Source organism: Corvus hawaiiensis, chromosome 10 (assembly GCF_020740725.1).
Source record: "Corvus hawaiiensis isolate bCorHaw1 chromosome 10, bCorHaw1.pri.cur, whole genome shotgun sequence".
NCBI lineage: Eukaryota > Metazoa > Chordata > Aves > Passeriformes > Corvidae > Corvus > Corvus hawaiiensis.
Window position 1 is genome coordinate 5,592,242 of NC_063222.1, and position 14,338 is coordinate 5,606,579.

Below are 14,338 nucleotides of genomic sequence, written 5' to 3' on the forward strand. Positions count from 1 at the left end.
AACTGAGGCATCAACACTGAACCAAGAGAATATCCTACAATCTTCTTTTCAATGGCTTTCTTACAGTTTCAAGCTTGAAGAACCCATTCAGTATTAACATTAGACTTCTGTATGTGGCAGTCTGCGTGGGTATTTAGTATTACTGGAAGTCTTGGCTTCACCAAGCCAAGCAGTTCTTCACTTTATTTAGTGTTTTATTATTTTGTGAGAACTATGCAGGTGTTTTATTTCTGAAGGCTTTATATTTTATTCAGTTAGATTATTAAAGACTGAATTCTTTATTTGGAATGAAATTGTTGTCTTACACAGTGCGTATAAAAAGGAATAACTGATACACATCGTCACCATATAAAAATGAAAAGAATACCAGTGCAAAATGCGGCAGACAAATACATCTCTAACATATTGCAGAGGCGGATACTGGGACAATACTAATTCAGAAAGGTGCCAGCAAAACGGTGAGAATGTGGAAACAAAAGGAAATATTGTGTTTATGTGGTGCAGGAAGTTTCCCAGAATCTGACAGAACCCATGCATTTCTGCACCCAGAATACACTTAGAGAACAGTCTAATCATGGCAATAGGTACTACAGAAAATGGTATATTGTGTATAAACCTGGCCTCTCTAATCGCCTCCTTATGTGCCTGGAACATCTTGACGTTGTTCATGTTGGACTGCCAGTATTTCACATATCCCCCGTGGTCTGCTGTCAGCATCCACATATCATTGTGTGACCAAGTCATAGCCCTTACAGGGCTGTCGTGAGCCTGCAAATTCAGAAACAGAACTTCTAGCAAACACATTCAAATACTGTCTGATCCACACAAACACTGAAGTTACTAAAGTTCCAACTTAACAGCTGCAATGAGGAAATGAGAACAATGATGATCTAATTACATTCAAGATGTTGGGGGGGAAAAAAAATCCCTTACTCTGTATACAATGGTCTTCTAAATAATACGAGTATTTGCACTTTGTTTCCAAAGTGTTTCTTTATTATTACAAATACTCATAGTACATCCTTGAGAACAGTTAATACAGCAGATGGAGGTGGAATGAGAAGCATTAAGTGAATTGCCTGTAGCCATAGCCTGGCATGGAATCAGAGCAGAATAAAAGACTTCTAAGGCTCCCATCACCACTCAGACCACAAACCCATGATGAACAGGGTGAAGATGTGCTCCTAAAACATGCTCCAAGACCTCAAGGAAACAAAGAAATCTTGACAGATTACTTTACCTGCAATATTGTTTCAAAATTGAAAGTCAGTCCATTCCATAAAGTGAACTCCCCACTAGATGCACCAGTGACCAAGCGTCTCCCCTCAGGAGTCCACTGCAAAAGAAACATTTAACTAAACTGTGCAAATATAGCATTCAAATATTTCTTCACAATTCTCCAAATAAATCATGAGGTTTTTCAGGGACTCTTTGGAAATGGAAGCAACTAAATGACTTTCTAGAGGATGCGAGAAGGCAAAAATGCCGAACAGTGCCAGAGGACTTTTGACTTTTGTAACAACAGGACAAAGCCCACTGTAAGAACAATGAAAAACTAGCTGTAAAGAAGAAACAGCTTATTGGCACCATTGCATTTCTAGCACACAATATCCATACTAAACAATACTGCTGACATCATGGAAAAGCTGTTAAAAGCTGCTATGAGACTCAAAGAGCACAGAGACCAAATTTCCTTTCTTTTGAGTCAGATATGTCAGCTCTCTGAAATGTAATAAGGAAGGTAGGAATAGCACATTAAACTCTGAGAGTAAGAACTCTTGTGTACTCAGACCTTACCACTTATTTTCCTAAAATCCTCCACAGAAAGACTGGACACAGAAGTAGTCCATACATTCCACATGCTGTTTTTATTTGAAGATGCTTTAACTGCCTTCTCGTTCAGTTAAGACTCAGTCTAATTTAAATTAAGACAACACAACTAAGTAATTCCAACACTGTACTCACCCTGACAACAAACACTGGGCATTTTACTTTATTAGTAGATGTCCGAACAAATTTTGTTGTCACAGCATTCATAGGGTTGTTCAGCATTCCTATAGGAGGGACCAACTGTAAGAGAAGAAAGAAAATATTTAGTAATGACATTTAAATCAGAAACTTCAAGAAAAGCATACGTTCTAAACACCCATTTCTGGAAAAGCAAGGTTGTCATTTGCAGGGGTATTACCAGAAGTAAGGTGGTAGAAGTGTTTCAAAGTCTGCATGATTTAACAACTGAAACATCCAGGAACAGCATCTTCAACAGCAGCTTCACAACCTCAGTGCATTATGAAAGTTCTCACACACAGCAATTAAAAGCCTGTCCAACTTTAAGGTCCCTTCATGGGCATGGATTCCAACAGAACAAAGTAACGTGAAGATACCCTTCATAGCTTTAAAGCTTTTTGCAGACACAAAAGTAACCTCAGCTGACATACAGAACCCTTCCTATTTTCTGGACAAATTTTATCTGCACAACTTCACCAGTGAACAGGAAAATTTTACTTACATCATTATAATATCCTGCATCGGGCTGGATCGCTCGCATATCTCGTTGGTCTCTCTGCCATACTCTATTCTGGAAAGAAGAAAACAACTCCTAGTTCATAGTAGTGTACTTCATTGGTAAATAACAGAGAATAAGAAACACATGGAGATCCTTATTTGGGAAATTCCAAAGCGCTCCAAGGATTTCAGAATGAACTGTGTTAAGACTTTGGACTCAGGAAAAGGAACACGTGGAATTTATACTCTGTAAGAAAAGGAGTCAGGAATGTTTAAAGTGTTAATTTCATCTGATTGAAGCAACACCTTTGAAAGCGAAGCTTAACACCAGGAAAGCAGTGGTCCTATGTAACAAGGAACATTTCTGTGGCACAGACAGTGGTGCTCTGCTGCTCAGTGTCAAAGCTTTATATTCAGGACAAGGATTTACACCACTAGCAGCTGTGCTGATGAACTCCACATGAAATCCACACAGCAACATGAGCTCCAAAGGGACCTCCTGCACTGTGAGCATAAAGACAGCGCTTTCAAATGGATGAGACTTAAAGGAGTAACAGTACCTTCAATTAGTTAAATTTTGAGAGTTGTCAAACAAAACCTTTTCAAAAACATTTCTCATTAATTTAGAATTAAATTACTTATTTTGGCTTTGTGCCACAGACCCTAACCAATTTGGATCTGTACACATATTGGAAACAAGTTACAATTCTAGGTAAAACATTCCCAACATACACCACTACAGTTTGCTACAACTTCTTAAGCCAAGAGCAAATTACACATTTTTCTTGGTTGTTTCTTTTTTGATAGAACCACATTAAATCAGTAGTACTGATGCCAGCAGACAGAGATCTGATTTTTTTTTATGTTGTTACCATTTTAATCAACAGAATTTCGAGGGTGCTTATTCCTACCACAGTAAAAAGGTCCTGGACTTCTAAAACTGTTTTTTAGAATAGTCCACTACTAATAGAATCTCTTTTGGGGCATTCCTAAAACATAAGAATATGTTTAAAATGTTTGATGTTTGAACAGATCTTAGAAGATAAGGGATTAGTTATTAAGAAAACCATCTAACTTAACACCTACAAGCTATAATCAAGCACTGGCCATAGCAGATGGAATTAATTTCATCACATTTTGGCAATGTTGCTGTTGCAGCTGCAACAATACCAGTATTTAGATTTCATTCTGTTTCTTCTAGGGTAACATTCAGTACTCGTAGAGTGAATCTTGGATGAGAAAATTATTTCTTAAGAAAGTAATGCCATCCCATCAGGTGAACTAAATAAGCATTTTTACAGAAACATTTCTTCAATAAAACTTAACATTTAAGTTTTTCTCTATTTCTTAACTGTATAGAAAGGGACTTTCAGAGGCCACACTGAAGGCTGAAGAGCTATTTAGTAAAATGATGAGAAAACATTTTTAGTGCCCTGATTTTGCAGGGGAAGGGATAATGGTTCATCTTCCATTTTGGGAAATTTCTATCTCAAAACAAAAATAAGAACAACTACATTATTTATGATGAGTTTTTATGAAAAGTCAGAACATTACACAAGATATTCAACTGCACACCAACTTGGAATTTCAAGACAAAACGCAAAAATTGGTATTTACATAAAGTACACAAAACATGCAGTTTTATAGCCAACACTCAACCTCCCCATTTTATTCACAATATAACAAATTTACAAGCATTTGTAATTTTGGTTGAAAATGCAGCAGTAGATCTCCCAGTATTCCAGACTGCCCTGTGGAAACTGAAAAGCACAATCCCGAATATGAGGAAGAAAATAAAGGTTTCCAAACAAAATCAGAAAATGAATTTACTAACCTCCAAATATTTAATTACAGAGGGATTGTAGTCGATGGTCTTTCTGTTGACAGCTTTTCTCATGCGCTTCCCATCGAAGGTGAGCTGCTGCATTGCCTGCTGCTGCGCGAAGTCAGGCCTTTTGTAGAACAGCTGCCGAGGCGCCTGGTGCTGGAACCTCGGCATGTGGAAAAACCGGGGCGGGGAGCCGATTTCTGTGGCCATGGCTCCGTCCTTCCTGAAAGGCTGCAGACAGTGAAACACTACGTTATCACATAATCACGATCACAAAAACCCCACACTACCATCTCCCCTAACTTAAGTTTACAAGGATGACTAACAGCTTCAGAAATTACCGTTTCTTCGTAAAAAACCATTTGCATATTCCTCTGAATAATTATTTTCCCTTGTGCCACATACAAAGCAGCTAAATACTTTCGTTCTCTATCAAGAGGAATTCTGAATCTAAATACTTCACTATTAAGTTTGCATTACCATCCCTAAACTAAAAATGTGCAGGAAAAGAATGTCCTGAGTAAAACAGCATAAATAAATGCAAGAAATGGCAAGATCCTTTAACAGAGGATATTTCAGATTCAGTATAAAAAAATAGGAAACACCACATTAATCATAAATTAATTTAACTATTAAAAGAGAAAAAGTTTTCAAATGTTGACTCAACATCTTATTCTATGACCTAAAAATAAAACTACACTCCTTTCACACAACTTCTTGTAAATGGACCACAGATCACATTCTACCTGTAGGCATACTTTCAATCCCATTACTACAAAATAAATCAATTACATCTTTAACAAGATTTAGTAAATATAACTAAGACTCACTGAGAATGTTAAGAAAATGTGGAGGGCAGGGAGAAAATTTCAATATTCAGAATTTTTCTGACATAGGGAAATGAGTGTAAAACCTCATTTTTCAGTCTAAGAAATCCTTAAATGATGAGATCACAGCAACTCCTTCAGAGCTGAAAATACAATATACACAGTCTTTAAAATATATACTAACTTCAGACTCAGCCAGTTCCAGACTGAACCAATGAACGCTCAAACTTCATTTTGAACATGTTCTCCCCCACATCCTGAACTCACTTCGGAAAACATTTTAACCAAAAGAAACTAGCACTGTCATCAAGGGAATTCAAAAACACCTAGAAACTCTCCTTTGCACAAAGGGTTAAATGTTTACACAGAAGCAAAGTACATGTAATAAAAGAAAAAGGAAATAGCAGATTTCTTTTTAAAAAAGATTACATAATCTGCTTGTAAATTCATGAATGTACTTTCCTAAGTAGTTAAAATACTCATATCCTCAATTTGAAAGAGTTGAAAAGTTGTTTCACTGCCAATTTTAAAATTTTATCTTGCTTTTTTTGAACCAAAAAGTTCAAAACCATTTCTATTTTTAAGTAGCAAAATAAAGCTAAGATAGAAATGTTAGATATAAGAGTCTGTTTAAAGGCAGTGCAGGGTTTGATTCTTTTTAAGAGATTCTTTCTAATCACTAGGAGCATGCTGCCGTTTAAATAAATATCAGGCAGTTTGTTGGCACAGAGAAGTGAACAGCTCTGAAAACTTAAGACTTACACACTCCTTTTCATGCTAACAAAGTGCAACAAGCCAGCTATAAAACTACCTACAGCACCCAGCTCCTCACTACACAAACAACTCCCACACTAAAGCCATCACAACTATTCTCCATTCAAGACAAACCAGTCCAAACTAAAATAGCACATTTCTTTAAATGAGGTAAGGAAATTTAACACCTTTGGCAGGTGTAGCATCTTATTAGAACAATTTGGTAACTAGAATGAAGGGAGGGAGGAAGACAGACAACAGCTTTCAAAAAACAAACCTTCATCTGGTGGTTGGAAGGCTCATTTGCCTGAAAGTTGCCCCACATCAGGCATACCAGGGGGACTAATCAGACACCACATGTGTCCAAACACTCCACTCTAGACCACCACTGTAACACACAGCTACTACAACAGTAAGGTTGTCCGAAACAAGGTATCCAAACTTTCTCATACAGGAATTACTTCAAGCCCCCCTAAGACCATCTCCAATTCTCTTACAACTTGGCAGGAGGTATCAAACTGTTGTACGGAAGGTATCAAGTGTTAAGTATCACAGGTAAAATTCTTTTTGTTGGGAGTTTATATCAAAAAAGAGAAGGTGGCTTCTTCAAATGAGCAGAACAAGCTGGCATTAAACATACAAGTCCATTAAGTCTCCTAAATGTAGTTATTCAATTGTCAGAGGAAAAACCCAACAAAAACAAACACAATCAAAAAAAAAACCCACAAAAAACAACAACATACCACAAGAAGACCCAGAAACCCAGATGAAATTACCAGTACCACTCTTTCTCAAGTCTGAAGTTTGACACTCCCTTATACCAATCAGTGCTCTAAATCAGACAGAAGATACTTTTTCAAAACTACACATCTATACTCTCTAATAGGCAATGCAAGAATAAATGTCAAGAACTGAGACCATGAATGCAGACAAAGATATATGCTGGGGCTTCCAAAAAAAATTTGATCAGCTATATTTGCAAGAAAACATTACATAAAAATCCCTTTTTAGGGAAACAATGCAAAGCAACACATTAATACTTTATTTTCATGTTCCAGGAAGAAAAAAACCTGCTGAAGAATTTTTCTACGTTACCATCATTGGTAAATAAAGCATTAAGTATGATATGGGTCAATTTAGTTTGCAATAGTTTTAGGCGAGTCCAACCAGTGTCTATCTTAAATCAGCATAAACAACCTTCACTTAAGATGCAATCCACATCAGCAAGAACTAGGACCGAAGGCATAAACATGTTCATTACACCTCTTTATGTCTACAGATCCTTCCACACTCATGATTATGGCAAGACAATAAGTGACATTACAACTACAACAACATGACAGGGGAGATGACACAGGATTAGAAAAATGAAGCATTTATATCCTGTTTCTTCAACTTTTGAGATCACTGCCTCTATCATGAAAAGCCTTCTACCTGCATTAATGAACTCTGAAAAAAGTATTGTTTATCCAGCTGCTTAGGAGCATTTTCTTCTAATAATTGCTTCAAATACTATGTTTTATCCACATAATACCCTCATCATATCATGTGTGCATATGACAAGTATATAATCTATGGACAGATATATAAAAAATGTGTGCACACTCATATACATGAGTACATATACACACCAAGTGAAGCTTCCAAGCAAAGCAGCTTTAGAAATAAATGGTTTTGGCACACAATTATCAAATGAAACTAGAACATTTTTTCCCAAAGACTGCTACTCCAGTTAGACAAATCGACTTAATGCTTAAGTTATCAGTATCCTACCTGGTCTTTTGCTGGGACAAACCAAAGCCTCAACAGGCTCTCCTTAAGATCTTTTTTTATCAACTACAACGTCAGAATTCAGCATGTCTATTAGCTAAAGCTCCTTTTGTATTGGCAGTGTGAGCAGAAACATGCAAGCAAATATTGGAGGACACTGTGCAATCCAGTGTAGTAACATCTGATTTCCTATTTTAAGCAAAGTACCAATTTTTTTCTTTATTTTAGAGTCCATCAATAGGATTTTAAATGGAAGAAACCATATTTTCCCTAATTCACACAATCAGAAGCAACAGCAAGATTTGTTTCCAACATCTGGCATAAGTCAGCTCTTACTTCATTGTTTCCAGACATAAATGTTACCACAACCAATTGCTTTTCCTTCTAGTTCATTACACCCTTATCATAATGTGAACTAAGTTCATTTTTGTATTCCATTTTTCCATGCATCTTTATCAGTTTTCCACTTTCTGTGCCCATGAACACCTCTTTCAAAGCTTCACAGATTTTGAGACATAAATGTATTTGGGGATATAGAGCCTACAGAGCAAGTCTTTCATTCCTACCTATTAGTGCCAGAAGGATGCCAGGTCTACTGATGCCATCAAGTAATCAGAGGGACGTTACTGGAGAACAGAATTAAAACAAAAAAAAACCTCATGACAATCTCACACTCAGAGCAGCACAGTGTTAAGGAAGATGGACTTGGGCACTTCCTTTGCTTTTTAAAATGAGCAGAAAGTCACCAACAGTATTAGTCACTTGCAGACAATGGTTACCACTTAATTCACGTACCCAAATAAGGCTACAAAGGTAATACTGGCATTAAATGTAGTAGTGTTGTTACTTTATCATCTTATTTGGATATGTTTGTTCCTTTTATATAAAAATGAATCTTGCATTAAGTTTTGAAAATTGACAGATTCCAACTTCAATCATGCAACCAAAGTAATTCACACATAACTTCACTAAGTCAAAATAAAACAAATTAGGCTACTCAAACCAAACTAAAACCACCAAACAGGTAAAGCTTGGAGAAAGAGAGTCATGGCTTGTTTTAAATACATCAATGCTTCTAGATAGCTCAATACTACAAGAAAAAATCTGATTTATGTATAATCTTGACATATTTCATATGGTTTATGCAAAAAATAAAGCTCATCATTAATGAAGTGCAGTAACTGGTAACTAAAACATCCTTGCCTATTTAATAGCTATTTTTAATTAAAGGTAAAGCAACTTGGGTGGAATACAGAGAGTTATAAACTGAACATGTCAAAAGAAAAGTATGTTTCCAAATGGTAGCAAAGAAGGTTATGCTGCAGAGTGCAAGCAACCAGTTACTTTTCAAACCCTACGCTGCCCACTAAACACAACATGCTGAAGCTTAAAAGACATTGAGCCTGAAATAGCTAAAGCAGCAAAGGAAAATGAGTGCTAAAAACTTCCAAGTGTATCTATATAGTACTTCTTTAAATGTGTATTACACAGTTCTACTACAAAGTACACACAGACTTTAAAACAAGCACTTTTACAGGGTAACGGAAACAGTGAAAATTGGTAGTAGTTATTTGCACTGCAACAGCACACTGGAGCTCAAACCATGGTTTGGGACATTCAGTGCAAAACACAGGATTGAAGAAGAACCATCTCAGCTTCCTGAGGCCTAAGAATAAGATAAAAGCACCACAATGCAAAAGCACTTTACCAAGTTTATTGTTCAATACAACTTTCTTTAATTAGCAAAGCACTTTTACATCTACAAGGTAGAGATAACTAACTTCCTTTTAGTAACATCTTTAAAGTCCTACTGTCAATAGTTATCTCTGAGAAAACGTATCTCTACATTTTTTAATTTGTGTATTAAGAAATCTGTAAGCACAACTGAATAAACACACCTGTTCTGAATAACAATCATAGCAAATACAATTTAATGTTACTCCTTTCCCTCTTTTACAGAGTATCAACACTTAATATCCACATTCCAAAAGATATGCCTTTCTTTGGTCCTTTGGGAGAATGTGCATCTCTGCTCTGGAGACCAGCAGTGGATCCCTCCATGGCTTCCCCTTCCTGAGAAAAGCTCTTTCTTCATCTCCTCATCCAGCCTCTTTCCTTCCCTGGGAATCCTACCTCTTCCCAGAGCACAAGAATTACGTGAAAGGATATTCTAGACATAAATGTTCAAACTTTTGCCATCTTCAGCAACCATGTTTTAGAAAATAAAAAAATAAAAAAATAAAAAAAAAAAGGAAATAAACATGCTTGTACACACACACACCATTTCTCTATTACACAGAAACAGACCCAGCCATCCTGGTTAAAGATTGAGAAGAGTGACAGACAAGTTCTTGAAATCATAAAATTTCCAGGCAGGGGGTTACACAGAAAAAAAAAAGATTCTTCATTTCTGCAAACCATTTAATTTTAAGTAAACTGTCTTCCAAATATTTTAAACTAAATTAGATAAACCCCAAATAATTTCTCTCTTGAACAGAAAATGAACCTGAGCAAAAGCTTTGTTCTCAGTCACGGTTTCTACACTTCCCTTGCTTCACTCACCGACAGGAATGGAGCAAGAGAGATGCAGGTATGGTTAAAACCTGGAAGGATCAGAAAATCACATTACCAAAGCCACTGTAAAACCAGCACTAGCAGCAGCAAGCTTCTACCACCTTTTTCTGAAGATACACTTGAAATCTGCCAAAACTAACTTGCATGTCTGCCAATGAATTATTCTCTCACAGCAGATGAGATTTTGTTACTGCTCCATTCAGATGCCATCACTTTTCTGAAGATTAATCTTACATTTCCTTCATTGTACACAAGATAAATCCACTCAGAAAACACAGACAAAAGTATGGAAAAAAAGAAAAAACCCACTATGCCAAATTGCAGAGGTAGTGAAGAACATATTAATCCGACCAATTCCCCAAATTGCTTTGTGTTTCAATTTCCTACTGCATTGCAAGAACATTTACTCAGATTCACAAAACAAGATTACCCAACGTCTGAAAATTCTACATCTTTGTGAGACAAAAATCAAAATTCTGAAGTAATTTTGAGTACTTTTCTTACTACATGTAAGTTGTATTATTTTTAAACAGATTTGAGATAGATTAAGCTGTTTCAATAGAATATAATGGTATCTTTTCCACTGATTATGAGAGAGAATTGGTGTATTAAGCAGGAAGATAAAATTAGTCAAAAAATTAGATTCCATAATGAAGTGCAAAATTGCCCAACTTTTTAGTCAAAACCAGACCCGTAACAGTAAAAAAAACTATGTAAGGTTCTTGACCTCTAAGTATTCAAAAATCTTATTCCCACTTTTGAATTATATAAAGGCACTGCAGCATGCATTTTTGTGCATTTTTATTTGTATATCTCAAAAAACTTTCTACAAGGCATGCAGATATGAGTACAGGAAGTTTAAACCTAAAACCAAAACCATTCTTACAATTTGAGAGACTCCTTAATGATCTACAGGTGCTAGGGGTCCACAATACACCAAATCAACGAACTGAAGGCAAAAATACTGACCTGTGTTATACAACACTGCTATTATGCAACATCCCTATTCTCTGCAGCAAGCACATTTTCCCTGGGCTCTGCTGCTGTGCTCCCAACATACATCTGCAGCCATTCTCTATTGTATTCTATTTCTGAACCAACCTTTCCTAGAAATGGGGTTTAAATTCTGACTATGCAAATAATGGGAAAGAATTTAGCAGCTTTCTCCATTTCAGTCATTGTGTTCCAATAGGAAATATAAAAAATAAAATAAAAATCTCATTCTTCATTCAAATTGCAGAAACATACTTAAATTAATAATTGTCCAAGTCAAAATAAACTACTCTGCCCAAAAGGTTCACAGATCTGTTCTTATTTGGAAGTACTCCAAAGCTTTTTGTTTTATGCACAGTCCAAAATCTATGACACTGGCATGATCAAAAACCCAAAATGCAGAAGCACTTTTTTTCCCCTTTAACTTCAGTTCTGTACTTTCACAATGCCCAGTTTCACCACAAAGTTCAAACCTTTGGATTTTCAACAGGACCCAAACACGTACACACACACTGTATGGAGTCTAAAAGGACAGAACATGCAACATGGCAAAATGTAATTATGTTGATGCAGTTTTGGATTCAAAGCGTTTATTCCCTGCAGGAAAAGGAGAGCTGATATTTAATTGACAAAAAGGGCCTACACCTTTAAGTTTCACATAAAAACACACAATGCTCAAGAACTTCTGAAACAGCAGATCAAACTTACAGACAAATGGAGCTATCTAAAATCCCAAGGGAGAACACCTTCAAACAGCCAGTCTGAAAGTCTCAGTTACAGCCTAGGGAAGAAGTGCAACAGTTGAGCCTGCTTGGCGGCATGTAAGTTACACATACTTCAACAGCTCCTTTGAATTTTGGATTTCTAGCACTCAACAAATACCTAATAATCAAATCACAAACATTCCTCATTTTACGCTCAAGCTGACCCCTTGACTCATTCCAAAGCACACATATTTACAGGAGATCATGTGCTTACATACATTATGAAAAACCCCCAAAATACTTCAGTTCATAGGACTCAGACAGCTCCTGCTTTACCTCTCTGGCTACAGTAGAGAAAACTGCTTTCAGGAGTGTAACAGCCAGGAATCATTGCCTTTGTGCACCTCAAAAAAGCAACTTCTGAGAGCTAAAGTTTCTTGAGCTGTACATCAAAACAAACATGGAAGCAACCACATGCAGCACGAGGACACGAGACAGACTGCACCTCAGCTAGAAGACAGACAGGATTTGGTTTGCTGCTGTGATTTTATTATTACCAACTGGATACCTTGGTTTTACCTCAAAACTTATTCACAATTTTTTTTAAAATAAAACATTCCTCCTCCCTCTAAACTTCCCAAATACCCCTTTATTTCAACTCCTGCTTAGTATTTATCAAGACCTGCATTATCACCCAAACTCTTTTACTGTGAGTCCCTGTGATAATAGCAATTCATCTTAACTAGGTGAAGACTCACAGCTTGGTTTTCATGCTGAAGTGATTACTGATGCTGCCTTACCTTGGAGCTGCTACTTTGTCAGGAAACAAAACTTTAGGACTGATTTGTGTTTAAATCACACAAACATGCCATGACAAATACTTAAAAAATAACATATGGAAAGTAGCTTAAAAGAAAAAAAAAAAAGCCAGTCATTCTTGCTAATCCTAAATATCAAGACACTCTTCAGCTGGTTATAATATCAAAACTTGGCGAACAAAATGTCATAGCTGAATCTGTGTGAGACGCTCCTCCCAGTTTCATTCAATATGCAGTTGGCCTTACTTGTGAGGAAAACATATTGCTGTTTCCTATTCACTTGGCATTGACTGAAGGTCTCTGGTCCTCTTCTGTGAGCCTGCTGCGCAGCCAGTCATTCTGCAGCTTTACAAATCCATGAGGCTCTGCCTGCCCATGGAGAACTCTGCAGGTCTCCTTGCTGATTTCCAGTCTCTCTTGACTCAAGTACTACTGCTAGGTACATAATGGGATGGACAGGGACAAGTGGGAAAAGTGACAAAAAATTCTCCAAAAAAATTCTTCAGAGGACTTTATTTAATCAGTGGAAGGGAAAAGGACTAGAAGGACTATGGCAGTTTGTAGAGCAAAACTTAAGTAGGGAAACACAGCAAATTGTCTTTGCTACAGGAACAACCTACTGAAATTCTGATAAGAAAACAAAGTTCATATAATCTAGCAACAGTTTGAATCTCTTCATTTACACTATGGAACAGAAACATACACTTTAATACACTAAACAAAGCTGAGTATCTGAGACCCTAAGACTGGCACACTCAATGCTGACCAGCTACCAAAGCCTTTTTAGTAAAATTTGGGAATTAGTAAGAGTGTAACTTGTTACAGAGATTTACTTTTCACAACCATTATCTGTTAAATGATTACCAAACACATCCAGAACTCTTGCAACATTTGCTTTTGCATAGAAGTTACAAGCATCAACGGAATAAACAAAATCTTTACTTCATGACCCCAGGAATGCTCACTCCCTGCCCCTCTCTCCCTCCTTTAATGTTACTCAGGCCCATCTCTTGACAAAGCAATACTGTTTGCCATATCAGTTTCTGGGCCAAATAAAGGCACAAGAGTGTCTTAAGTTTCTATAATTACGCAACTGAACTCTGGAAGGGGTAGCAGGAGGCAGGATGATAGTGCTATCATGTGTGATCATGCGAAAAAAATGTGCCTTTATATGGTGAGAAGTGTAAGAAGGTTAAAAAAACCCAAAAAACAACTAAAAGCAATGTTTTTCAGCAGTTATTAACTGTATTTCAAAGATCCATTTTCTACTTCTCTCTCCAAGAAAAGATTTTATACTTCAGCAGAAAACTCCAAGATAAAAGAACTTTTTATTTCGCTGCATATTTTAATGGTAAAATCCATTCACCACCGATGTCTATACCCTAACTTGCAGCCAGAGGTGGACACTTTGTGCAACAGAGCCCTCATCTTCTGGGCACCTCAAGGTTATTTACATAGCTCATGTATTCAATGTAAGAAAAGAAGAGCCTGAACAACTCTATATCCACACTGCAGAACAAATGGCCTATAACATACTACCCCACAATATTTTCTTCACAATATCCA

At 36.7% G+C, this 14,338-nt stretch overlaps 1 protein-coding gene across 7 annotated transcripts in view; it reads right to left on the minus strand.

The window, feature by feature from the left end:
• WDR33 (WD repeat domain 33) overlaps positions 1–14,338 on the minus strand; it is a 69,633-nt gene that overhangs the window by 48,733 nt on the left and 6,562 nt on the right. For 6 of the 7 annotated variants that reach the window (XR_007205687.1, XM_048314161.1, XM_048314163.1 and 3 more), the window contains exons 2-6: positions 4,340–4,564; positions 2,510–2,578; positions 1,966–2,070; positions 1,241–1,336; positions 617–768 (exon numbers count right to left, since the gene is read on the minus strand). Coding sequence is in view for 6 of the 7 variants with exons in the window: in XM_048314161.1 (XP_048170118.1) it covers positions 617–768; positions 1,241–1,336; positions 1,966–2,070; positions 2,510–2,578; positions 4,340–4,543 (626 nt within the window). In the remaining variant the exon portion in view is untranslated. Of the gene's footprint in view, positions 1–616; positions 769–1,240; positions 1,337–1,965; positions 2,071–2,509; positions 2,579–4,339; positions 4,565–8,249; positions 8,310–14,338 lie in introns of all 7 variants that reach the window. The other variant, XM_048314162.1, reaches the window with a different exon arrangement.